Source organism: Eretmochelys imbricata, chromosome 10 (assembly GCF_965152235.1).
Source record: "Eretmochelys imbricata isolate rEreImb1 chromosome 10, rEreImb1.hap1, whole genome shotgun sequence".
NCBI lineage: Eukaryota > Metazoa > Chordata > Testudines > Cheloniidae > Eretmochelys > Eretmochelys imbricata.
The window spans coordinates 35,904,563-35,917,080 of record NC_135581.1 but is presented as its reverse complement, the minus strand read 5'-3'; the positions used below and the strand labels follow the sequence as shown (position 1 = coordinate 35,917,080).

The 12,518-nt window shown below is 46.2% G+C and overlaps 1 protein-coding gene across 1 annotated transcript in view; it reads right to left on the bottom strand.

The window, feature by feature from the left end:
* Positions 1-396: 396 nt before the first annotated feature.
* Positions 397-12,518, bottom strand: part of RAB40C (RAB40C, member RAS oncogene family) — a 65,409-nt gene continuing 53,287 nt past the window's right edge. Inside the window, exons 5-7 of the mRNA XM_077828564.1 lie at positions 7,124-7,201; positions 5,687-5,909; positions 397-3,733 (exon numbers count right to left, since the gene is read on the bottom strand). Of these exons, the coding sequence (XP_077684690.1) occupies positions 3,453-3,733; positions 5,687-5,909; positions 7,124-7,201 (582 nt within the window). The 3' untranslated portion in view covers positions 397-3,452. The remainder of the gene's footprint in view (positions 3,734-5,686; positions 5,910-7,123; positions 7,202-12,518) is intronic.

Below are 12,518 nucleotides of genomic sequence, written 5' to 3'. Positions count from 1 at the left end.
GTCTCAGGAGAGTCAATGTTTTTCTTTAAGCACTAGCTCCTGAAGTCACGTGATTATGGGAGAATTTCTGCTTCCATTAAAACCAACAAGTTTTGGAGACTAGACATTTGAAAAATGACCCTAAAGGTTCAAAACACCAAAAGACAAAGAATAGAACCAAATGTAAATTGAAATGTCATAATTTGTAAGCCAAATCTTGTGATTTTTTGAATGGCTGGGAAGGGCAATCCTGGGAACACTGGTATAAAGGCCCCCCCTTTGGCAAGTTCCAAATCAATCACCATGAGCCCTGCCACATCCCACCCCCACCCTTGAGCAACCCCAGAAAAACCCGCTTAAAGACCTGCTAAAACTGCAGCCCCACTTGAAACTGACATGATTACCAGGCAGGATGTGGACAGTTTAAAACAAAAGACTTTAATTTATATAAAACAAAACATGTATATCAATTGAACAACATTGACTGTACAAAGGAATAAAAGAGAGAATCCAAAATAACATTGGAATGGTCTGAGTGTCAGACAGCAGCTAAAGACTAGTGTTGATATCAGATGCCAGAACGGCTTTCTTTTCAAATGAAGAAAACAAGATGAGTTCAGTTTTGATCAGCAGACATTCCAAATCAAGGAATCTTTCCTTTGGACAGGATTTGCTGAGATTGTACAGGGGAAAATGTACAGTGGAGAAGAGACGGGAGAGGGTTTATTTGTAGGGCATAAACCATCCACAGGTAGTTGGAAGAGTTTCTAGACATGCATCCATCTCCTCCACATCCCAGCTGCGTTACCAGATATTAGATACGGAAGAGGCAACATAGGTGAGTTACAGGCTGCTGAGGCGCTCCAACAACTAACTGTTTAACGGAAACCAAATTCAAAGAGGGTTTTACACTGACGGATAGGGGTGTGTTCTGCCTGCCGTCACCTGTTAGCCATATATCCCTAGGCTGCCTGGCTGCTTCTGTTCCCTGTTAAGTGACATGGAGCAGTGGGTGTAATACTGCTGACAGGTTCTAGAAATTCCCTGGCTTCCCCATGACGGCACTGAACTTGACTACAGCTTTAGTTTTTAGTCTGAATCACAGCCACAAAAGACACCCCCAGCCCTCGGTTTATTTTCTCCTTCTCCCTCATTTGAGCTTCGTTGGTGGCCCGGTTTATTGCCTAGCAGCTGGGCTATCTGTGAAATCTGTCCTCCGGGGTTTGAGAGAGTGCAGAGACTCCTTCGTCTCCAGGCCCTGTCAGGGAAGGAAGGGAAAAGCACAGCAGGGAGTGTTGCTGTGGGAAGGGGCTGTGCCATTTCCCTGCCACCCGTCTTTTAGTTGCTGCTTGAACAGAGTGGGTGGTCAGCTGTGCAGGAAACGCAACAGCTTCATCCTGCCCATGTAACAAGCTGCTTTAGGGTGACAGACTAAGCCTGGCCTTGGGGAACTGCTACTAATGGGAGACAGGCTGTAACAGTAGAGCACCAGCATCCTACAGCAGACACGTGCCCGGTTTAGTTTCCTAATGAAGAGAGAGGTATAATGGAGGCAGAACAGAGCAACCAAAAGCAGTTCATACATTGAAAAACTACACGTCCTGATGGCCTACAAGAACCTACTACCATATCTTTGTCTCGCTCAGCTATGACTGAACCTCACACCGAACTGTAATCAGCCTCTCTAGCTTAACAAGGACTGGGCACTACTTCTGCTGGAAGCCCTAGTGGAAAGTTAGAAGTCCTATTGCTATGGGACTAAGTAAGTGAAGCTGCTGCTATTGTCCTAGATGGGATTTCTCTAACATCACATGCCTATCCCAAGCAAATTGCTAGTTAGAGAGATTGCTTGCTCTAGAAGCTGTGAAAACCTAGGTGATAATAAAAACAAGCCAATGCATTTGCCTTCACATTTTCCTGCCACTGAACAGCAATCATGGCTGTCTGAGGGTACAGCAAGATAGCTTTGCTTGGTCATCCAATGCAGGCAAACTCCAGACTAGCAAGGCTGCATTTTAACACCACTTAGAATGGTTACTAGTGTTCCAGTCTTGATCAGTTCTAATATGCCACACTCCAGTGTGAAGTGTGTTCTCCCTTCTCCTGCCCCCATCTAGAAGAGGAGCCATGGGCAATGCTTGAAGATTAGATGTTCCTTGGAAAGGTGAAGTGTGTATTTACAGGTGCAGGAAGGACTCTGGATTCAGGGCCTGCTCAAAGTCCTCATGCCTATGAGGGGGTTGACCTCATTGCCCAGAAGAGTAGGAGGGATAAATAGCAGTATTGGGGAAGATGGGGGAAGGAACAGTGACCCCAGAAGGGTAGCTTGTGATCAAGCTTTCTGTTTCTCTCCACGCAGGCCCAGCAGAAGTGTTTTACTTCTATGCCTGCAGCTCCTCAAGGCCAGCAATGATCAACAACCCTCACGTGAGAAGATGCTGCCTGTCATGGGAAAATAAACCTGGTACCAGCTGACTTTTGGTCTCTAATATTTGGTCTGACCAAATCTTTGTCTTCAGGCTCCTGCAGGCCATGGCAGCCTCACAGCTGCAACTCTATTTGGGTTTTGATTTAAGTGAGAGTACAATCAGCCTCCTCCTAGGCCCTCACCCTTGTTTCCAGGAATGTTCAGAAAAGGAAGGATCCGGCATGTAGCATACAAATCGCTCTCTCCTTTCACATAGATTGTATTTGAAACAAACAAACCCAGAGCAATCCTGTGAGGCTATTTGTACAATCCCCCAAAGTGTTTGTAGATATTCACCTCAAAAACCCCCTCTCCCTTTCTCCCCTTTAGCTGGTGCACTGCGAACAGAGGTCCCATGCTTCTATTTACATGGCTGTATAAACTTTCCCTGACTGCTTCTTTAAAAAAAAAAAAGTTAGAAAAAGTGAGAGCTCTCTATATAATTTTGATATAAATAAGTGAAAACAGCAAGCAGGACTGCTTCCTTCAGATTCCCAATCGGCCAACTCTTGCCTCTTTTTTGGCAATGGCAGGTTAAAGTCCAGGTAGAATTTGCCTTCATCTATTCCCTGTTTATTCTTAGAAGTCCACTGTTCGCTATCGCACCAGCAATCCATCTGTGAGTTCAAGAGTTACAGTTGCAGCACAGACTCTCCCTTGACCACCCCCTAAGCCTCTTGATCTTCCGCTAAATCCCTTCCTCTGCCAAGACTGGACGAGCTTGTCCCTCCCCCATGCCAGCAGCTGCCGAGTTTTCCACCCAGGCTGAGGAAAATCCCAAAGCATTCCTGAACGTTCACTTGGCACCGTCCCCTTTACCAGCGATGTGGGATCCAGTCGATATGATGGTCTGAACGTTAAGCTGAACTCGTTTCCCAAAGCTATGCTCGTCATCAAAAAAGTGACCCAGGAACGTTCAAAAGGATCCTATTGAAAAGGGTTACGTGTGCAAACATCTGTACATTGGTGGGTGGGTGTGTTTGGAGCTCACAGTGTTACAGTCTTGCTAAGAGATCTTGCAGTTGTTGCGTGAGCAGTTCTGTGGGGGGCTCTGCGGCGGGCGGATCGATTTGGATCTCTTCAAGCTGTTACCTTTGCTGCTGCTCCCGCCCCCACTGCTAGCCAAGGAGTATGACCGGCCGTGCATCATCACCGCGTTCATTCCATTGGCCATGGAGAAGGATTTCAAGTGGCTCTTGATGGTGACAGGCAGTGGCAGCTTGTCGATGAGGTGGACTGGTGTGCAGGAGACTATTGCACGGCAGCAGAGGTCCTGTAAGCTGAACACTGTCAGAACAGAAAGAATCAAGTACAGTCAGAGAGGCAAGTGACACCCAGGTTGTACCTCCAAGGGGAGAGCTTGCCCTGATGCACATCTCGCCTGCATTGTACATCACCAATTTCTTAGGGAGGGAGAAACTAGGGGTGGCAATACGGTGCCTCAGAAACTGTGGATCTGATGGTGAAAACAAGGAACTAGGAGACAGGACTCCCAAGTTCTCTGAGCTCTGCCTCCAGTCCTCGGTTTAACCATCAGCACAATAATTAATCCTTCCCCCATATATAGTGCTGGGAGGCCTCATTTACTCAGTATTTGCAAAGTGTTTGGCAGTTCAGTTGCACAGCCCCCTTCTCCCCACTCCAAGATACAAAGAGCAGACGTGGTCTGGAGGACGGCAACAGCCTTGCTGGAGCGAGGCAGAGCACATTCCTATTTGGGACCTGTACAAGTCTAGTGGCAGGATCTTCTGAACTCTGACCCCATCATCCAGCAGACCTGCCAGCCCTATACAGCTAGAGCAAGACTCAGCCTCTCCCTGAGAGGACCCTTACTGCCATGAATTCAGTGTAAAAACATGTGACACAGCTTTGTGAATGCCCCAGCTCATGCGGGATTTCCTTACAGCTGGCCACACGGGGGCACACTCCTATCTTCAGTCTACTCAAGGACTGAGCCTGCAAAGCCACGAAGCAGTGCTATGAATAGGACACAAGAAGCTGGCAAAGATTGTAGACCCTGCCCATGGAAGGCGTTTAGGATAGATTTGCAGCGCACAGAAGACTTCAGCTTTAAATCCTCACTGTTTTGCAGGACAACAGAGCGACCAGAATGGCTTGAACTTTAAATCAAGCCAGCTGTGTATGCTGGCTCTCAAAGCAGGGAAAGCTTTCACTGCAGACCAAGGTATCCCCCTGCAGAAACCGCAGCAGCATTGCCTTCCGCCTCAAGCAAGATTTGGGTTTGAATCCCCTCTAGTATCTCACTGACCCTCCATATGTATCAAACAGCAGTGTGCCAACAGGCCCAGCTGCAGGGAACTTGACCATTGCCTTGGAAGAGAGGGACACTCTCATCCCTTCTGGCTGAAGCAGCAGTGCTTCAGTGATGGCTAGTCGGTGCCCAGGACAGAGTGGGGAGGGTCTCAGATAATGGGACCTGGCCCACACTTGGATACCCAGGTTCATTCACCACCCCCCCATCTGCAGGAGGAAACGTGCCACCATTAAAGGGGAAGACAGCCTATTTCTTCCTCCCCAGGGCACTGTGTACCAACAATCCCTGCCACCTCCACTGCAGCCCCACTGCACTGCAGCTACGTGGGGAAGAGGGCGGAATGAGCCTTACCTGGAGTAGAGCCAGCAGCCAAGTGCTGCTTCTCCCCCAGTCTATCAAAGGTCTGAGCTCATGCACCACAGACCAACTGAGGTGCTGCTTCTTTTAAGCTCACCACACAGAGTATGTATATGGAGCAAAAGGCCTGTAGCGCTGGAAATTCAGGGGTGGATTACTCAAGCCTTCTCTGGCTTGAACTGGCACTATTAGGCTACCGCATCAGACAAAGTACGTTCAGCTAGTGAATCACCGCAGCTCGGAGCAGTCACACAGGTGTGCTCAAATACAGCAGCAGCATGGCCTAGTGGTTAGAGCTGGGGGGACTGAGTCCAGTCTCGTGGGTTCTAGTCCCAGCTTTGATAGCAACTGATTCTGTGACTGTGGACATACTACTTACCTTGTGTGCCTCAGTTTCCCTGCGTGAAGGAGGGCTACAGTGTTTACCAAGCTCACAGAGGTGTGTGGGGACTGAGGCACTTTGTGTTTGTGAAGCGCTTGGAGGTCCAGATGGTTATTAAATACTGCCTCCTCCGAGCAGGAAGGCAAACACCCACCCCTTCCACGTGGGCAGTTTCTTCTGCCCTCAGAGCACCTCATCAGCACAGCGAGAGCAGGTCTCCACTCACCTCTGTTAGGTCTCCAGATCTTCTCCATGCCATGCCTCATTAGCACAATGCGCGACAGCTCCGTAAAGGACTCGGTCACGTTGAAGTTGCACAGCGGGCTGACCTCAAAGAACGTCATGCAGTTCTTCTCAGCGTAGGAACGGGCCTGCTCCGTGGGCACCTGCCGCTTGAAAGCTAAGTGAAGCCTGTTTCCAACCAAAATCCGGGGGACACCTGGAGCATGCTTTAAAAGAACATAGTCCATCTTTAGAACAGAGCATCAAAAACTCACTGACACCAGTGAACACGGACCATACCTAGTGGGTTGCTCAGCTTACAGTATTGAAGCAACTGTAAGGAAGGGAAATTGCCTCTGCTAGGACTGGCTACTGTGATATAAACGCTGGTGTCTAAGCAGGGACTCCTCATACAGATTACTCCATTTCAGATGCTTCCACTCATGATTTTACAGAGCGTTGCCCGGAATGCCTTGGTTAACAGGCTCACAACTCAGCTGTATGGATATCCTGCTCCCCATTGCCTGCACAGTTTTAGCCTGGTAGAAATGGATAGCAAGATAGAGGCTTTTCTTTTCTTCTCCAACTAGGGAATTGCAAGTACTTCCTCTGCACAGGGTAGTCCTTCTTTCCCCCCAAAGGTCTCCTGGACACAGCAGAGATTTTGACTCCTCTGCATCAGACCTTGGTTTTGTGGCTCATTACAACACAGTTTGTAACACACCCTACTGCCTGCTAACCCTCAATTGCCCACTTCATTTTAAGTGGCCTCCTACAGCATACATGAACCCTTTATGCTGAACGTCTGCCCCAACCTGTAGTTAGCCCAGGCCTGGTCTATCCTAGGAAATTAGGTCACTAGAACTACAGTGCTCAGGGGTGCGAAAAATCCACACCCCTGAGCAATACAGTTAAACCGACCTAACCCCCAGTGTAGACAGCATTAGGTCGATGGGAGAATTCTCACGTCGACCTAGCTACCGCTTCTTGGAATCCAAGGCTGGATTACCTACGCCAAAGCCAGAACCCCTCCCATCTGTATAGGTACCATCTTTACTGAAGCACTGCAGCGTTTTCAGTGTAGACAAGCCCACAGATACTCTGGTTGCCTTTCCTGGAACCGAAGAAGAGCTTTGTGAAGCTTGAAAGCTTGTCCCTTCCACCAACAGAAGTTGGTCCAACCTCACCTACCTTGTCTCTTTTGATTATATTTTTAATCTCTGCTTTCCAACAAGTGCCATCTGTGGGGCTCAGTAAAATCAGAGGTGTCAGCATCAACAGGCTATTCAGCATCCAAGGAGACCTGCCACTTTTACGGCACAATGATATTTCTGTGCTGGCACCAGAAGCTGCAGTGTTTATATTACTGTAGTCACACCAGGTCCTATTGTGATAGACGCTACACGAACACATTCTAAACCAGCTGTAGTGTCACACTTACCTCGTCTATTTCTTTTATCCAGCGGTCTATCCCATCGAAGGACCAGCGGTTAGTGATGTCATACACCAAGAGAATTCCCTGTACGGAAATGAATGTGAACCTGGTGAATTTCATGCTATGCAAACTGAAAGGGAGATGCAGCTGGAAAGACCCCTCTCCCCTGAATTTTTCAACTGAAAGAAACTGACACTCAGCACGAGACGCTAAAGACTGTTTACCTTGGTCCTCTGAGTTTAAAGTATGGGGATACTGTAAATTGCCCTGGGGAAGACAGCCAGTGCTATTCTGACTTCCGACATGAGCAAGGATGAGCACAGTGGGACTGACACACCAGTCCAGAAGGCACGTTTACAAGACTAGTAGTTTGCGGTGGGGGTGGGGGGAGGAGTTGCCAAGTAGCATGTTTAAATGGAATATCTGAAGCAGAAACCAAGTCATTTTTGCACAGAACAACTTCACTTGAAGATATGTTGGTGACAAAGTTAAACCAGTACAGCACATCTAGTGCACTACCTGCACTTATTTTGCCAAAAATGGTTTCACACTTTGTCCAGCCTTTCTTTTGGTGGAGAAAACTTTACATTTGAGCGAATTCACCAATTAGAAAAGCAAGGGACTAGACTAAACAAGACATGGTACCATGGAAGCTCCCAAACAACTGTCACTTGTGCATGGTGTGCAGGACAGATCACTATTCTGAATGCATCCACGTGGGACAAATCAGGCATCGGACATTCCCTAGGTCACTCTTTCGAGTTTTATGAATGGGCTCCCTGTCTTGATCTTTTGGTTGCTGATGGCACTTAGCTACAATGATAACGAGGGTACTATAAATGCCCATGACAGACAGGCCTGGCTTTGTAAGACTTTGCTGTACTAGAGAGCATTAAATAAGTCATGCTACGTAAGTTAATACAAGTTCAGAGAATGCTCTTTATACTGTGCTAGTGTCTTAGCTTTGGCCCTGGGGCTGGTGCATACACTATCTTCTCTAGAAATGTTTTACAGCTCAGTTTCATTTTTGATAGTTCACAATAAAACTTCCTCAGTCCTGCAGTCAGAGAGAGCAGCCTTCATTTAGTGGACCTTTGGTGTCCAACAGAAAGACAATTTTTAAGCTCATGCCTTCTTCCTGAGGCTGTGACAAAAGAAAGCAAATAAGGTGGTAGATATAAATGTGACTGCGTGTGATGGGAGAGGAGGTGACTTTGTTGACAATCCCTTTGGATATTTACACTGAGTAAGCTCTAGCTATTTCTGAAGATTCAAAGGACCAGGCCACACATCTGGGCCGAAGGGAGTACACTTTGCAGGACATCCTGTTTAGGTTTAGGTTGCGATAAGCCGTCTTGATGTTGGGAGACAGCAATTGTGAAAAGAAGCCAGCCTTGGAAGATGCATCATCAAAAGGTAAAAGCATTAGAGTCAAAACAGAGAATATAAAGCTTACGAGGAAGACTAAAGGTGGCCCAGAGGGAAGAATCTCAGGTTAACCGCAGGTACCGTAGCATTTAAAAGCATCCCAGTCACCAGCTGATGAGAACATACATCCCAAAGAAATCTATCCCCTCTTTCAAAAATAAAAATAAAAGCATGAACTATTTAATCAGAGGAAAGGGCAGAATTACTGTTTTCATGTACTGCAACAGCCTGCTGCTTGCAATGGATTGGCAAGACAGCTACACAATGCTGCTTTTAGCTCCAGGTAGTCCACTGAAGTTACAACTATCACTGTCAAAAAGCTGCCAGTTGCTAACAGTTACTACCTAGTAGGTAAAATATCACATTTCCCTCCCTGTACTTTCATCTGGAAGCAATAATGGTTGCTATGTGGTATCTGTTGGGAAAATCTTGCCTTTTTAATGGCAGCTACTACAGGAGGAGTCCATAGCAATACAGTGGAACATATCAGAGAAAACTCAGATTAGCATTTCTTACTGAATTAGTCCAGTTCCAGGCTTTCCTGTACTCCCAGCACCAGGTGATGTGTGTCTAACCCTACAAGCACACATTTTACCACCTCTGGTTTCAAAGCATTTACCAGAAAGTGAGCAGACATGTAAATGATGCAGAGATTCTTCTTAAAGGGCAGCTAAGGCCTGACTAGCGCTTTCAAACGTGTCTACTTTATTTGTTCTCTCTCTCCCCCCTTTCACACCAAGGGTATTTGAATGAAAACAGGAAGTTCAAGATAATCTACTCCTACAGCTCCACTGCTACTGTTATTGTAACTGGGTTGCATAGGAAGAGTCACAGTGGAAGATACTGATTGGAACTAGAGTAGGAACAGATGAACCAACATTATTATGACACAGAGGCTCAGCTGGAAATAACTACATCATAAGGAAAAAAACCCAGCACTGATACAAATGGTCAGAGGCCAATGTAAGTGCAAAACAAATAGGTCCAGGCTACAAAATCCAGGTCTTGCAGCAGGCACAGTGTATATAGCCAGGCTTCTAAGCAAATGCAGCCTGATGTCCCCAAAGGACAGTCAGCTCTGGGGTTAGAGTTAAAGGGTGTGCCCCAAATCAAAACAACTCGACCCTTAGTGAGAAAAGAGAGTCTTGCCTCACCCTCCACCCAGCATCTGTAAGCAGTGCAGTGAAGTTTTGAAGACTGCACTGACATTTCAGTGTAGGGGCATTGCCAGCAGATCGAGGGATGTGATCGTTCCCCTCTATTTGACATTGGTGAGGCCTCATCTGGAGTACTGTGTCCAGTTTTGGGCCCCACACTACAAGAAGGATGTGAAAAAATTGGAAAGCATCCAGCAGAGGGCAACAAAAATGATTAGGGGACTGGAACACATGACTTATGAGGAGAGGCTGAAGGAACTGGGATTGTTTAGTCTGCAGAAGAGAAGAATGAGGGGGGATTTGATAGCGGCTTTCAACTACCTGAAAGGGGGTTCCAAAGAGGATGGCTCTAGACTGTTCTCAGTGGTAGCAGATGACAGAACAAGGAGTAATGGTCTCAAGTTGCAGTGGGGGGAGGTTTAGGTTGGATATTAGGAAAAAACTTTTTCACTAGGGGGGTGGTGAAATACTGGAATGCATTACCTAGGGAGGTGGTGGAATCTCCTTTCTTAGAGGTTTTTAAGGTTGACAAAGCCCTGGCTGGGATGATTTAGTTGGGGATTGGTCCTGCAGGGGGTTGGACTAGATGACCTCCTGAGGTCCCTTCCAGCGCTGAGATTCGGTGATTGTACGTACCAACTGGTAGAAGTCAACTAATCTACAGGATATTCCAACATACCAGGGGGGTTACTGGTGCTACTGCACAAAATCACTGCTTCATTCAGTTAGAAGCACAGGATTTATTGTACCAGATCATACCGCTACTCCACCTAGTCTTCCAGTATTTTTGTTCTGTGTCCAATACTTTAAACAAAATCCCACAATGCACCAGGTCAACTGTACAAAGCTATATAGGGAGGGGGGTGGGACTTTCCTTCCTGTTCTCCCAGGGCAGGAGCAGAGTGTGTGGTTTGGATTACACTGGAGTGATGCCTGCTGGGACATTTTAGCTATGTCAGTACTTGTAACATGTACCACTGTTATTGTCTAGTTTAGTCAAAATTTGCCAGCCGTTTTATTAAGCAGTTACAATATTTACCTCCCTTCTGTAGTAATGGATAGCACAAGGCAAACATATGCTGGGTGCAGCAGAACACATGTTTTCACAATGGACTTCCCTTTAAATAGGTGTCTCCTTGATTATGGAGAGAGTTTTGGAGGTGGGGTTGGGGAAGGGCCAGGGCCTGGCCAGTTTTTACTATATTCTTCAAAGCAACTCTAAATTCCTCTTTCTATACAGTCCAATAGCCCTGATCCATAGTATCTTTTGTCCTCTACAAAGTCTGCCTACTCCTCATCATTAGTCTCCACTATTGGGGAATTTCTGTTGCCTGCAGAACATCTATCCAAGGCCCAGTGTGCCAAAGGTTAAGGTCATGAGAAAGTTGTTAAAAATCACCACCATCTGCATTATTTACATCACCTGAATGGGAAAAAGTTAACATTTTAAAAATCGAAAGTTTTGCCTAAGGCACCTGATTGATAATTGTTTTCACAGTTATATATAGTAGGCAATGAGATCAAGAAAGTGTATGTATGTAGGGGGAGAGGGAGGAGGGGGTAGAAAAGAAAATGCAAAAGTTCCTTTGCAAAGTTCCTACCAAGTAAGGATTAAAAAAAAATTAAAATTTAAAAAATCACTCCAGTTCTGTGGCCTTCTATGGAGTCATCCACTAAAACAGAGAAGACAAAAATTAAGGTGCTCCCAAAGTAAACATGCAGGGTTTGGGGTTGTTTATTTAGGGATGGGAGGGAAATGGGGGAAATAAATCAAAGCAGCCAAAAGAGAAAACAACTTTTCCTTTATGAAGCAGAAAGTGGGATTTCTTTTTCAAAAAAAGATTAAACTGCAAACCAATTAGATAGAAGACATTATGCAGCGGTCTTGTTTACTTGTGGACAAAATTGCCTTAGCCAGTAGAAACAATCATGAGGCCTAATTTGTCAAGAGAGCGTTTCTGCTGGACACATGCTGTAGGATAGCATATTTAAGCACTCTAAGGAGATCTTGGACCACAGCTCCCAAAGAGGAATATCAATGCAATACATCACCAGGAAGATGGTGCCCAACTATCTGTGGTTGAGTGAAAGATCAAGGCTATACTTGCTTTGACTTCAAGAAAGTAAGTAAGTATTCCTCCACTGTCAACATAGATACTTTATAATTCCATGCACAAGTGGACTGAGTTTAGGTTGCCAAGTGAAACACACACAGAGAATCATAGAATATCAGGGTTGGAAGGGACCTCAGGAGGTCATCTAGTCCAACCCCCTGCTCAAAGCTGGACCGATCCCTGACTAAATCATACCAGCCAGGGCTTTGTCAAGCCTGACCTTAAAAACTTCTAGTGAAGGAGATTCCACCACTTCCCTAGGTAAAGCATTCCAGTGTTTCCCCACCCTCCTAGTGAAAAAGTTTTTCCTAATATCCAACCTAAATCTCCCACACTGCAACTTGAGACCATTACTCCTCGTTCTGTCATCTGCTACCACTGAAAACAGTCTAGAGCCATCCTCTTTGGAACCCCCTTTCAGGTAGTTGAAAGCAGCTATCAAATCCCCCCTCATTCTTCTCTTCTGAAGACTAAATATCCCCAGTTCCCTCAGCCTCTCCTCATAAGTCATGTGTTCCAGTCCCCTAATCATTTTTGTTGTCCTCCGCTGGACGTTTTCCAATTTTTCCACATCCTTCTTGTAGTGTGGGGCCCCAAACTGGACACAGTACTCCTGATGAGGCCTCACCAATGTTGAATAGAGAGGAATGATCACGTCCCTCGATCTGCTGGCAATGCCCCTACTTATACATCCCAAAATGA